The 13000-nt window shown below is 51.3% G+C and overlaps 6 protein-coding genes across 6 annotated transcripts; 3 read left to right on the forward strand and 3 right to left on the reverse strand.

Moving 5' to 3' along the window:
- Nucleotides 1-309: 309 nt before the first annotated feature.
- Nucleotides 310-1330, reverse strand: HER10_EVM0003089 (fungal cellulose binding domain-containing protein; the record flags this gene model as incomplete). The annotated part of the gene is made up of 3 exons (XM_035472775.1): nucleotides 310-618; nucleotides 681-937; nucleotides 1012-1330. The coding sequence occupies 3 exons, from the start codon at nucleotides 1328-1330 to the stop codon at nucleotides 310-312; spliced, it is 885 nt and encodes a 294-aa protein (XP_035332360.1).
- Nucleotides 1331-4141: 2811 nt separating this feature from the next.
- On the forward strand, nucleotides 4142-5629 carry HER10_EVM0008519 (cellulosome enzyme; the record flags this gene model as incomplete). The annotated part of the gene is made up of 3 exons (XM_035478037.1): nucleotides 4142-4578; nucleotides 4635-4781; nucleotides 4840-5629. 3 exons carry the CDS (start codon nucleotides 4142-4144, stop codon nucleotides 5627-5629), a joined length of 1374 nt encoding a protein of 457 aa, XP_035333004.1.
- Nucleotides 5630-7134: 1505 nt separating this feature from the next.
- HER10_EVM0004916 (uncharacterized protein) lies at nucleotides 7135-7775 on the forward strand. Its single transcript, XM_035474544.1, has 2 exons — nucleotides 7135-7520; nucleotides 7579-7775. Exons 1-2 carry the CDS (start codon nucleotides 7201-7203, stop codon nucleotides 7706-7708), a joined length of 450 nt encoding a protein of 149 aa, XP_035332557.1. The 5' UTR covers nucleotides 7135-7200; the 3' UTR covers nucleotides 7709-7775.
- A 948-nt stretch (nucleotides 7776-8723) lies between these two features.
- HER10_EVM0010559 (PCI domain-containing protein) lies at nucleotides 8724-10368 on the forward strand (the record flags this gene model as incomplete). Its single annotated transcript, XM_035480015.1, has 4 exons — nucleotides 8724-8807; nucleotides 8866-8922; nucleotides 8976-9695; nucleotides 9751-10368. The coding sequence occupies 4 exons, from the start codon at nucleotides 8724-8726 to the stop codon at nucleotides 10366-10368; spliced, it is 1479 nt and encodes a 492-aa protein (XP_035333264.1).
- Nucleotides 10369-10565: 197 nt separating this feature from the next.
- On the reverse strand, nucleotides 10566-11502 carry HER10_EVM0005665 (serine hydrolase; the record flags this gene model as incomplete). Its single annotated transcript, XM_035475271.1, has 2 exons — nucleotides 10566-11284; nucleotides 11415-11502. The coding sequence occupies 2 exons, from the start codon at nucleotides 11500-11502 to the stop codon at nucleotides 10566-10568; spliced, it is 807 nt and encodes a 268-aa protein (XP_035332659.1).
- Nucleotides 11503-12147: 645 nt separating this feature from the next.
- On the reverse strand, nucleotides 12148-12926 carry HER10_EVM0006877 (ATP synthase subunit J). The gene is made up of 4 exons (XM_035476450.1): nucleotides 12677-12926; nucleotides 12585-12614; nucleotides 12416-12466; nucleotides 12148-12359 (listed from the first exon to the last, which is right to left on the reverse strand). Exons 1-4 carry the CDS (start codon nucleotides 12723-12725, stop codon nucleotides 12310-12312), a joined length of 180 nt encoding a protein of 59 aa, XP_035332810.1. The 5' UTR covers nucleotides 12726-12926; the 3' UTR covers nucleotides 12148-12309.
- Between the last annotated feature and the right edge of the window lie 74 nt (nucleotides 12927-13000).

A 13000-nucleotide genomic window follows, 5' to 3' on the forward strand; every position in this document is an offset into this window, starting at 1 on the left:
ATAAGATTACCAGTGTACCGGAGCTTGAGGATAGATCTTGGATATGAGTATATGCAACCTCCCTCAGTAAGAGCACATCTGGAACACAAAGTTTTCATAGGAATGCGATAATGTATAGTCCGTTGGCTATGCCAACTCAGAATTTGTCTCTAAAATTGTACAGGAGAATGAGAAGAGGACTCAAGCAGCACCCATAGTTGCATCTCAACAAAGAGCAGAAGCCTTGATTCTGACACACTTCATCGCCCGTCCAACGCGAGCGATATCAGAGGCAGATCCTGCGCCTCTTATTTCTGATGGTCAGGCCCATCAGTGACGGAGCTTGGCGCAGGCGGCACTAGCCTTTGCGCTGGGAGTGGCAGAACGAGTCGCGGTGATCAGAGTCGTCGAAGGCAAGCTGCTCGGGACAGTCGCCTCAGCTGCCGAGGTGCTGTTGACCTCGCTCGATCCACCGGTCCAGACAGCAGGACCAGGCATCGGGAAATCCTTGTATCCGTTATAGAGGCTGAAGCTCACGTAGGGATCGGTATACTTGTAGGCGCCAGGGAACTTGACCAGAGGGCCAGGGGTGCCGTTGCCGCCTCCTGTGACCTTGACCTGGACGCAAGACACGAAGTGCTCAGGCTCGTGGTCAAACGACTTGTGGACGCCTAGAAGAGTTTGTTAGATTATCAGGATACAATCGACATACACAAATTGAAGCCAATATCTAAATTCTCACCGATGTGCTCAAACCGCAGGAGGTACTCCCCTGAAGGCGTATCCTTGGGAATGGTGGCGGTAAGAGTGTTCTTGTCCCAAGTACACCAAGCGTCGTTGGTGAAGTCGCCACTCTGGGTGCAAACGCCAGTCTCGCCAATCTTGAACCAGTCACCCGAGCCGTCGTAGTCCTTGACGCTGCCATCGGGGGCTTTCGACATGTAGTACAGAGCAGGTCCTATAGTAATTGGATGCAGATGTTAGTCAACGTGCAACGTCGAGGTGAATCATGCGGCGACAGAGTCTTCTAACCAGGGTGCTGCATGGTGGCGCCTACGCCAAGCTTAACCGTAACGTCGCTTCCCGCAGTGACGTCGAGGACCTCCGTCTTGGCGGCGTTGGTGAAAGCTCCTTGGTTGCATCTGCTGTCCGGGCCGTCGATGTAGGAACCATCGCGAATATCGGCAGCGGGGTTGTTCGAGAACTTGATCGGATTATACTTGGTGGCACGGGTGAAGTCTCGGATGTACTGGAAAGACTTTCCGGCGGTGCCATCTTGAACCACGGTGTCGAAGAAGTAATGGGCGGATGCCACCTGGGCAACGGCCAAGACAACAGGAGTTAACTTCATTGTGACCAAAGATGTTGCGTTGTGTGAATTGGATAGACCAAAAGAGTGAAGAGAAGTAGAAACGAGAACGAATGAGGCGTATGAGTTGAACGGAATGGTCAATGATGGAAGAACCAACCTTTTTTGCATTTTATATCATGAATTGTCGTATCTAGGTCCACTGACTTACGAATCAATAGAGAACACTTCGCACTACAACATCGTAGTCTTAAGACCCAATGTTTCAAACGAATTGGGTAAGTCAAACCCCCCACTTCCCGGCACCCCCCTGTTTCTGGCACCCACAAAAACGCGAAAATCCACCACAACGCAATGCCCACCCCCAACCTCCTTTTATCACAACATTTTCAATTCGAGTCCAAATGGGCTCATTTTTTGCACATACCTTCTTCTATATCTAATGCCTCAATATACCGAAGATCAGCTTCGTCAGGCTCTCGAGGACATCTCAAACGGCAAGAGTCAAAAGAGAGCCTCATTGGAGTATGGGATACCACGATCAACCCTCCAACTACGTCTCCAAGGTGGTCAGACTAGGAAAGTGGCTTTTGCTGACTGGCAGAGGCTGTCTCCTGACCAGGAGAGTAAGCTGGCACAATGGGTTCGCATTCAGGCTTCGCTGGGCCTCGCACCAACGCACCAACAGGTGAAGGAATTCGCAGAGCGAGTTCTGGCTGCTGCTGGGGATACCAAACCATTAGGAAAGGCTGGATCTATGCCTTCGTGAGAAGGAACCCTATCATTAAGGTTCAGAGAAGTCGTTCCATCGATTCTAGACGCGTTAATGGGGCATCTACTGAGGTCATTAGGAACTGGTTTAAGTTCCTTGCTATCCCTGAGATCAAGGACATCAAACCAGCCAACAGATATAATATGGATGAGACTGGCATCCTCGAGGGTCAGGAGCTAATGGGTTAGTGCTGGGCATGGCTGAGACGACGTCTGTTCGCAAGAAACAACCTGGGTCGAGGGCATGGGTCTCTATCATTGAGTGTATCTCAGCCTTGGGTAGGGCACTTCGTCCTCTTATCATTTTCAAGGGAAGACGGTCCAACAACAGTGGTTTCCATTACATCTGGTTCCATACGATGGGTGGGAGTTTACAGCAACAGATAATGGCTGGACTACAGACTTAACTGCCATTGAATGGTTAGAGAAGGTGTTTATCCCACAGACTATGCCCGAGGCTGAGGGCGAGGCTCGACTGTTGATTGTGGATGGGCATGGGAGTCATACGACGACAGACTTCATGTGGAATTGCTATATTAACAATATCCATTTACTGTTCTTACCACCACACTCCTCTCATGTCCTCCAGCCACTTGACCAGTCTGTCTTCAGCCCTGTTAAGTCAGCCTATCGGAAGGAGCTCGGTTACTTGTCTCAATGGAACGACTCTACCATTATAGGTAAAAGGAACTTCCTGGACTGTTACCAGAAGGCTCGACTTGCTGGTCTATCAGTCTCGAACATCAGAAGTGGTTGGAAGTGGACTGGTCTACACCCTGTAGCGATGGTTAAGCCCTGATGAACCCTATGGTATTACCTGAGCCTTCTGCTAAGCCCACCACACCCAAACCAACCAGTCGGGGCAAAAAGCGATGCCATAATGGTCAACAAACTACCCCTGTTGAGCCATGGGATTCTGCTTCCTCTGCAGTGGTCTGGTCGACACCCAGGAAGCTGGCAGAGCTCAGCGGTCAACTGCACTATACACCCAACTCGACAATGATACCAGCACTCAACGGCTGCTGTTCAGGAAGGTGAAAAAGGCTTCACAGAGCAGGCCTGGCAACTGGCAGCTGCCCAGCAGCAGCTGGCTCACCTGAGGCCTCAAGTTACCAACGCTGCAGTTAGGAAGAGGAAGACTGTTCAGATCGATCCCAACACGAAGTTTGCGAACATCAGGGATATCCATCGGGCTCAAATCGAAGCGGGTGAAAAGGAGGTTATTACGGCTGAATCCAGCGACTCTGAATGCCCTAGTGAGGCTGGCAGTTGTATTGTAGTGGGTGTGGTTGAGGATCAATAGTTAATAGTAATGAGGAGGTTGGGTTGTGATCCCATCGTTTTTGTGGGTGCCAGAAACAGGGGGGTGCCAGGAAGTGGGGGGTTTGACTTATGTGGTGATGCCGCGGAGTCCTTCAATCAGAGCTATGGCCATCTCTAGACAACGATACTGTACATACTGCAGTACAGTCGTTCCGAGTTTAGACCTCTATACTTCCTCATAACGACTGGTCCAGATTTCCAGATAATATTTAAGGCGCAATCACGGCCAAAAAGCCCCTGCCGTAATTTGTAGTGGAATAATCCATATTCACCTGGCCCCTGAGTTTCATGTTCACTCTATGTCACTTACCGAAGAGGGACTAGGAAGCCCCAGCTTCGCTGCTATGCGAGCAATTCGGACGTTCCCGAGACTAGATCACCAATGTTTCTATTGGAGCGATTGGTTTTCTTTCCCTGCTCCAATGAACGCCACTGTAGCTTGGTAAAAATGACATGAGCACAGTATTATTTCGAATATATTGTCAAGACTCCTTAATTCTGGGTCCAGCGGGCCAGCATGCACCAAAATCCGTAAATCCTAGAGACGAGCAATCAGAATGACTTTTGGACTGATTTCTATCCTGCCAAAGGGGATGCGAGATTCCCGCGTTGTTTGGTAGTTTCTTGAATGCCCCATGGATATGAGATCCGCAAAACCCCTGGAGTTGTCGTTTTTCTTGGCACGCGGATTCAGCCCACTCCCACATTCCTTTCGATATCGAACATCACATTCTTTTTCGTTCATGATTGGCTGATCAGATGTCACCCTTCACAACTTTGCTTGGTGTTGTCGGCCTAGGCGCCTTGGCACTTGGTCAGGTTACTGTCGACACCAACTCCAAGCTGCAAAAGATTGACGGATTTGGCTTCTCTCAAGCTTTTGGGCGTGCCAAGGAGTTCCAGAACGCATCCACAGCCCTTCAGAAGGAGGCTCTCGATCTATTGTTCAGCCCTACCAAAGGTGCCGGGTTCAGCATCATCCGCAATCGCATTGGTTCCGGCGGCAAAGGAGACAGCATTCTTCCCACGAGCCCTGGATCGCCTACAGGCAAGCCGACTTATACTTGGGACAACGACGACAGCGGTCAGGTCTGGTTCACGAAGCAGGCCGTCAGCTACGGGGTGAATCAAATCTACGCTGACTCTTGGAGTGCTCCTGGATTCATGAAGACGAGTGGTAACGAAGCGACGGCAGGGTGAGTTTCGAGAACGCAAGTAATTACTCGAATGGCTACTCTCTAACACGCTCTAGATACTTATGCGGCACAACCGGTCATACCTGCTCCTCTGGGGATTGGCGACAAGCCTACGCCGACTTCCTCGTGCAGTATGTCAAATACTACCAGCAAGCCGGACTCAACATTACTCACCTAGGCTTCCTTAATGAGCCTGACTTCTCGTAAGCATCAGAACCTCCCTTACAGCTAGGGACATGAACTGATGACCTCACCACCCAGCCCTGGATACTCCCAGATGCAAATCAGCTTCAATGCCCAGGAGGCCATCTCTTTCATCCCCACTCTGTCCAAGGCCGTTCAATCTGCCGGGCTCAAGACTGCAGTCACTTGCTGCGATGCTGTAGGCTGGGGCTCAACCGTCAAATACACCAACGCTCTCGTTGCCGCCGGAATGGAATCCCACTTGGGCTTGATCACCTCGCACACCTACTCAGGCGACGCCAACACCGCTCTCAATACGAAACTGTCTTCTTGGGTTACCGAATCCGGCATCACGACAGCCTTTGACCTGACCTGGTATAAGAACGGAGGCGCCACCGAGGGCATGACCTGGGCCAACAAGATTGCCGTTGGTATCATCAATGCCAATCTTTCTGCTTACCTCTATTGGGAGGGCTTCGAACTTAAGCAGCTACAGTCTGATTCCCATCTTGTCGATACCCAGGATGGCAAAATCGCGACGCCTTCCGCTAACTTTTGGGCATTCGCCATGTGGTCCCGGCACATTCGCCCCGGCGCGCAGAGATTGCAAACTTCGGGCATGGTGGCATCCGACGTCTTGACCGCAGCAGTCAAAAACAAGGATGGGTCTATTGTGGTCATCTTCACGAACAATGACACTGCAGCTAAGTCTGCCAGCGTCTCATTCAAGGAGTTCACTCCCAAGTCTGCGAGCGCATGGGTCACTGACAACAGCCACAAGTTCGCTTCCACGGTAGCCACTATCTCGGGCTCGGGAGTATCTGTACCTATTCCTTCTAAGGGTGTCGTCACCGTTAAGTTGACCTGACCGAGTCGCTGGGATAACCCCATAAGGAAGTGGTGATCCAGCAACATGCTAGATCTCTGGCCATTACATGTGCACTGTTTACTATCCTAGGTATAATTGTGATAAAACAATTTTGTGTAGCTATCGCTTTTTCTTTGAGAATAGACACCCATTTTCTAGATTCTCGCCTACTGTGCGCCAGTTCCCGTCTTATCATGTCGTAAACTCGTAGGGGAGGTCGACGCTCGTTTCGTGCACCGTAATAATTAATGCTCGGTGGACCCTTCTCCACTGTCAACGTACGTCTCAAGACATTGTTCTTCTGTGCAATTAAGGCTAAGGGCCGATGTGAGTTGTGCAACAGGTGCTTTTTCTTTGCGGGCAAAGGCTCGCATGACATGAAGCCAACAAGAATAAGGCTCTTCATATCAAGTTCCTGTGCCCAAGCCCTGCTTTTACGAAATTCAGGCGCCAGAAGTCTTGCAGAAGAGGGTCATTAGACAAGTCGGATGCAGTAAATAACAGAACTGGTTAAGAAGTTCGAGGTCTTATACTTCCACAATTCCTGGGTGTTTCGGACCCAGATGGAGGTCCAGTGTCACCATTATTGCGGAAGATGTCTATGTCTTCGGTACCAAATGTCATGGAAAAGCAGAGACCGAGAACATCAAAACATCATAATCCTCAAAGCTCAACAATAATTGTTCGTTCTGAGAGAGTGTATCAGCTGGACTGATGGATTTTCCTGCTGGCGACATTGGAAGCTGGAACCTTCGGGGAATTTGGGGATTTTATAATGGGGAGTGGCCCGTTGCGGTCATCACCGCATCAAAAACACCACACTGGTCTTGGCGGTAATACGAGAAGATCGGCGGTCATTTTGTCCACATTTTTACTGCCCGATGTCACTACCAACGCAACAAAACAACGTTGCCGTCTCTGTTAGGGATTAGCTTTTATGTCTTGCAGGCTACCACTTCCAGCGCTTCCTCTCTCTTTGGACTTGTTTGCCTCCCTGTAAGCGTCACAATCTCCAGTTGAAGCAGCACCTGCCCTGTATTACCCGCCAATTGCCAGTATACTGGCCTTCACTTGATGAAAGTTTTGCGGAAGTCGTGGTATTAGTGCCCTGGTCAAATTAGAGTTCATGATCGATGTGGAGAATTGAACAGTTCATCTCATGTGCTATTTCTGGCATTGCCCATGAGACAGAACTTTTAGACAGAGGAGTAGTTGAGAGTCAGACAGAATTGCTAGTCATTCGTGTTTACCCGCTTCCAACACTGCCATAGTTTCATTTACCAGAACGCAGCCATTTTGGGATTTGCCGGACAGGCATTCCCCACACAATGGTCACCTCCCAAGCGGCGGTGACGTCGAAATCACCAACCTCGCTTGTCCGACCAAACCGACTTGGCGATGATGATCATATGGTCCAGTATCTGAAGCTTATCGCAAGTATATAATTGACTACCACGCAACCTCTTCCAAGCTGGTCTTCCTACTCTCACTATTACCAGCCGTGCAACAGAACCCCAACTATTCCAAACAACACCACCAGACACGATCCAAGAACGTTCTCATATTTCAAAATGAAGTTCACTCTCGCTACCGTCACTAGCCTCTTCGGCGTTGCTGCCCTCGCTGCACCGGCGCCCCAAGAGACAGAAGAGCCTCGCCCGTACGAGAACATCGACATCGCCGACCTTTCCGTCCGCAAGCAGCAAAATGGAACAGTCACCAACGTCAGTTTCCTCCTTTCTGGCAACAACGCTACGGACCTGGCCTGCCAGGGTGCGACCGGTGTTCCTTCCGATGTAATCACCTGCGGCGAGTCCAAGTACCGCTTCACGATCCGTCCGGGCAAGGAGACTGAGTTTGCGCTGCGCATCTACCACGAGCTTGGCCTTGCGTAAGTGACTTCCAACTATAAGACTTGAGAACGATGACGAACTGACAGGTGCAAACAGTTTTGGCTACTGGGGCGAGGGCGATGTTTTCACATACTGCCACGCCGGTGGCCTTGGAGACTTGCTCTGCAACCAGGTCAACCCTACGACGATTGTCATTGACAGCACTCCCCCACCTGTCAACCCCTAAATATTGTTTTCGCGTTCAATAGCTAGACACTTCTCAGTAAATAATGTGTTTTTAAATACAACATGACTTGTTCCCGACCACCAGACCGGGCCAAACAAACGTTTGAGAATCTGAGCTGCCAGCAAGAGTGACTCCCCGCGGATCCCGCGTATCTGTTTCCGTACATGTATTGAGTACCTCGAATTAGGCGTACACGCGCTGCAACTGATCAGAAGAGACACCCACGGAGGAAGGTTCGGAGTCGTGAGAGTGACTGTGTCATCGTTGTCGTTATGCCAGGCTGTGTGGGCTTTACCGCCTTTGTTGCAATGGTACCAGGTCGCATCCGATTGAAATTGAGAATAGAACAGTATGGGCTGTGTCAATATGATGATCTATTTCGGTGGAAATCTAGCTCGTCTAAATTGAAGCCTGGTGATATTTTATTAAGAAGACTTTACATATTGATCAGTATCATGTTTAACGGTAGACACAAGCTACAGCAAACATGCGAGCAGCAATGCCTGGTCCAGCCTCTGAGTACTTGAGGAAAAGAATTTCCTCCTTATATCCTACGAAGTCTAGGTAGGCATAGCAAACTCATTTATTCTTTCAGTGTTTCAAGTTGACTGTAGAATATCACGTACTTCTTCGCAAGGATGTTATCCGTCTGTCAACTATCAACAAGAGCCAAAATAAATGGAAGGAAAGAAAACCAAAAGTTACTGGAAGCCACCACGCACAGACCATCGATGGGAGCGGGAAGGCAGGGCCGGGAAAAGGTACGTCCCTCCGTGCCAGCTCTGCCCCGCCTTACCTAATCCGGGTACCTGAGCACTGCGGTGGCCAGGGTGAGGTCAGGTAGGCACGAGCATGTTGCGTAGCTGCGGGAGCCTTCGATTCCAACAAACAACCAAATCAGCCTCACCTTCCCAACCGACAGCCTTTTCAACTGCCAATCCACCGCAGCCACGATTCCGATCTGAACTCGCGTCGTTACCTTCAACACAAATAGAACCCCGAACTATCGCCCAGCATGTCGGAGGCAGCCTTGAAGCCCGAGAAGGACTTCTCGAAGGAGACGGACAAGCAGATCCCGGAGGCAGAGAAGCTCGCAAAGGTGCGGATTGCAGCCCGAAATTGACGTGGCTACGCAATGAATACTGATATTCGTACAGAGCGATATCTCAGCTGCCATCGAGAAGCTGAGCGTCTTGGAGAAGCAGACCCGCCAGGTGAGCAAGCTACCCCTCCCTTCCCCAGGTGCTGACGTGCTAACGGAGCGCAGTCCTCAGATCTCGCATCGACATCGCGTATACTCATCGCCATTGTCAACATCACCAAGAATGCCGGGGACTGGAGCTTGATGAATGAGCAAGTCCTGATTCTCTCGAAGAAGCATGGACAGCTCAAGCAAGCTATCACCAAGATGGTCCAGGCGGTCATGGGCTTCCTCGACTCCACCCCGAATCTCGAAACCAAGCTCACCGTCATCGAGACACTGCGGACGGTCACCGAGGGAAAGATCTTTGTCGAAGTCGAGCGTGCGCGTGTGACCAAGACTCTGTCCGATATCAAGAAGGAGCAGGGCGACCTCAAGGCGGCGACAGATATCCTCTGCGAGCTCCAGGTCGAGACGTTTGGATCTATGGACCGAAGAGAGAAGACCGAATTCATCCTCGCACAAGTCGCTCTCTGCATTGAGGTTGGCGACTGGACTCAAGCACAGATTCTAAGCAGGAAGATCAGCACCCGATACCTGTCGCGAAAGCCGAAGAAGACGCCCGAGCAGCTGGAGAAGGAGAAGAAGGAGCGCGAGAAGAAGAAGGCGAGAGGCGAGGAAGTCCCCGAAGAGAAGGAGGATGACACAACAGACCTGAAGCTGCGGTACTACGAGCAACAGATCATCCTTGCGAAGCATGATGACAAGTACCTTGACGTCTGCAAGCACTACCGCCAGGTTCTGGACACCGAGGCCGTCGAGGAAGACCCCAAGAAGCTCCACCCTGTAAGATCAACACATTCGGCTATGACAAGTACAACTACTTACAAACAATCTCTAGGTCCTCCAACGCATTATCTACTTCGTCATTCTTGCCCCCCACGACAACGAGCAGCACGATCTGCTGCACAGAATCCAGAAGGACTCCAGAATCGGCCAAGTCACCCAGGAGGCAGAGCTTCTCAAGCTTTTCACAGTTCACGAGCTCATGCGCTGGCCAGAGGTCGCAAAGACCTTTGGCCCTCACCTGTGCGAGACTGATGTCTTCGACGCCCAAACCGGCCAGTCGGACGACGAGAAGGCGCACCAGCGCTGGCTGGATCTCCGCAAGAGAGTCATCGAGCACAATGTGCGTGTGGTCGCCAAGTACTACACCCGCATCCAGACCCAGCGCCTCACCCAGCTGCTGGATCTCACTGAGGACGAGACGGAGAAGTACATCAGCGAGCTGGTCACCTCCAAGACTATCTACGCCAAGATCGATCGCCCTGCGCGTATTGTAAGCTTCGCGAAGCCCAGAGATGCAGATGATATCTTGAACGAGTGGAGCTCCAACATGAAGAGCTTGTTGGGCCACCTCGAGCGTATCGATCATCTCATTACCAAGGAGGAGATGATGGCCAACATTCAGCCTGGCGCGTCCAAGTCGGGCAAGGGAAAGTCTACTAAGGCGCATTAGACATCTGGATGGGTGCCGGGGTTTCGGCATGGGTTACGGCGTGTAATTGTAGAACACTATCTTAGACGAAGGCAATGAACCAGGCTGGGATGTGTAAAACATGCTTCGGTCTATTCTATGATGAACCAATGCCCTCGATGTACCTATCTATACCCCTACCCAATTCATTCGTTCGTAAGTTGATGTATGACGTGTATCTAAATGTTTGCTTTCGCTGCCTCTTCGTCGGCAATCTTCTTGAGGAAGCCGATCAGCGGCATGGCCCACTCCTTGGTAATAGGCACGTAATGACCCCCCGGGTGGACAACGACCATCGGCTCCTCACAACGGTCCACAAGCCCCTGACTTCTTGATTCCTCAACGACAGTGTCCAAGCTACCAAGGAAATGCAGCGTAGGCGTCTTGATCTTGGGTTCGTAAGCCCACTGCAACTCCTCAGGCGGCGCAAAGAAACCAGAGTAAATGCCTGCAAACTTGAACGGCTTCCCACCGTTAGCTTCCCGCAACGCCTGCGCCGAAGCCTTCAGGTCCTCCGGCATCTTCTCATCGCGATGCGGGCCCTCCAAGATGGCCGCCAGGAGCGCGGCAAAGGCACCGCCCTGGCTGAAACCCACCACGCCGTCGACGCCGCCGGCCTCGCGGACCGCGTCGGCGACGGTGGAGATGCCCTGGTCCAGGAAGCGGTAAGAGCCCGAGGACTCGTCCTTGCGCCACCAGGCCCAGGCGTCGATTTCCTGGTCCTCGCCGTTGGCGGACTCGTCGGGGACAAAGCCTGGGATGTCGCGCGGCGAGAGCTGTGAGGGTCCAGTTGGGTAAAAGAGTGTTGGAACGAGGTTGAAGGGGCCCAGGGACTTTGCGATGAGTTTTTCGAGGGCGCGGGTTTTTGAGCGGAAGAGGGGCCCGGATTGGGTGTAGCCTTGGAGTGTTAGTGAGGTTTTGATGAGATTTGGAGAGGGGTCATGGAGAAGAAATGTTGATTATGGGCTGGGTCTGGACGACTAATTTGGCGTTCTATAAAAAGTACGAGAACAGGGCACGTATCTTACCGTGAAGCATGAGAATTTTAATCTCTTTCTTTCCGTTGGGCTTCTTTGCTGCTGAGCCGTTCGGGGTTGCGCCTGCTGCCGTCGACATTTTGCAGGTAAAGATGTGGCTGAAGTATGAGTGGGTATTATCGACGCTCTTGACAGGAAACTGAGAAACTCTAGATACAGAAGCAACAACTCTAAGACGTAAGTGAAGTGAAGTTATCATGTGTGTGTATCTACGATGTAGTTCAGAGGGCGTGTTGAGATGTTGAGGTGTTCAGTGACAGTGTAAAGTGGATACTGACAAATCCACAGTTGACTCTTCGCCGAAAAGAAGAGGAATTGAGACGGCGATAAGAACCGCAGCCACGATAACCGATTGCATCACTCCTTGAAGTCCGATGAAGTCTCATATGGTCAATTCCAGTTTTGTATCATTCTAGTACGGTACGGCATCTGTTAATTTGTTTCATCATCTTCAATGGCTGAGTTGTCGACTGTTCAACGTCACGTGATACGTGTGCCATCCGTCCGAGCCTCGTTTATTGATGCTGCGACTCAACTCGAGGATTGATAACCACCCCTCTTGTTGTCGACTTGAAAATTCAACTCTCACCCAACGAGGTCCAGCGGGTGCCGCGTTCGGTTTAATTGCAGTGTACAAGAGCGCCGTGCAGATACGTTGGCATTGGTGACGCATTCACACACTTTATACAGACACGGATTGCTTGCAGTTCTGAATTGTCATGGCACGTGTGGCATCGGTACATTAGTACAACAGCTCAATTGCATGCGAGCCGTGCGTCTATGATACAGCGTCCATGAAGAAAACGCGTTGGCGGGTCTATATCCTCGACACGTTTCCCATTGCTCGGCTTTCTCCCCGTACAGCCTGAGCTACTCCATTGCGAACTTAATGCTTCTTGGCGAGAGGGTTGCGGGCATCGTTCTTCCACTCGTCGGCTGTATATAACATTAGTATGCGTCCTTTCGGGGGTTCCTTCGTTTGCGCGACGTACACTTCATCATGGCGTTCTGGGCAGAGTTGATGCCGTAGGCAATGACCAGACCTGCAGGATTATCAGCACACGCTGCGCTTCATGTCGCTAGTCTTGTCGCTCTCTATCTCGTGTTTTTCGCAACTTGGTTCGCTCGGGATTCAGCGTTCATCGGGGGACTCGGACATACCGGCAGCGAAGAAAGGCGCCATCGGCTTAACTGTAAGGGAGGTCAGCGATTGCGCGACGGATTCGCAGGGACGGTCTTGGAGGAATACGTACGGACGGGCGTGGGGTACTTCTTGAGTGCGCGAGCTCCGAGCCAGGTCATCTTGACGGTTGTGATGTGGGTTGCAGGGGGGAAATTGAAGGGGTCTAGATGGCGGGCGGTATTCGGAGGTTCGATGTGAAGCTATCAAAACGAGCCTTTTTCCTCCGATTGAGCTTTCGGTTTCGGCGGCTGGACCCGTAGCCGAGCAAATTGTGGCCTGAGGCCATAGCCGCGACAGACGAGAAATAGTGGAGTATTGTCCGTTTCTGGTCTTTTCCGGGCACGGGCCAGCTACTTTCAGGTCATCACGGGAAAAGAGCGGAATCGGAATATCG

The sequence above is a fragment of the Colletotrichum scovillei genome, assembly GCF_011075155.1.
Source record: "Colletotrichum scovillei strain TJNH1 chromosome Unknown Contig00006, whole genome shotgun sequence".
NCBI classification, from domain to species: domain Eukaryota; kingdom Fungi; phylum Ascomycota; class Sordariomycetes; order Glomerellales; family Glomerellaceae; genus Colletotrichum; species Colletotrichum scovillei.

Excerpts from the sequence above, each read along its gene's own strand:
- HER10_EVM0006877 (XM_035476450.1), bottom strand. The coding sequence starts at position 12,725 with ATGACCTGGCTCGGAGCTCGCGCACTCAAGAAGTACCCCACGCCCGTC. Across the intron at positions 12,467-12,584 it reads GGCGCCTTTCTTCGCTGCCG|GTCTGGTCATTGCCTACGGC; the intron begins GTATGTCCGAGT and ends ATAATCCTGCAG. Across the intron at positions 12,360-12,415 it reads CCAGAACGCCATGATGAAGT|CCGACGAGTGGAAGAACGAT; the intron begins GTACGTCGCGCA and ends TGTTATATACAG.
- HER10_EVM0004916 (XM_035474544.1), top strand. The coding sequence starts at position 7,201 with ATGAAGTTCACTCTCGCTACCGTCACTAGCCTCTTCGGCGTTGCTGCC. Across the intron at positions 7,521-7,578 it reads TACCACGAGCTTGGCCTTGC|TTTTGGCTACTGGGGCGAGG; the intron begins GTAAGTGACTTC and ends AGGTGCAAACAG.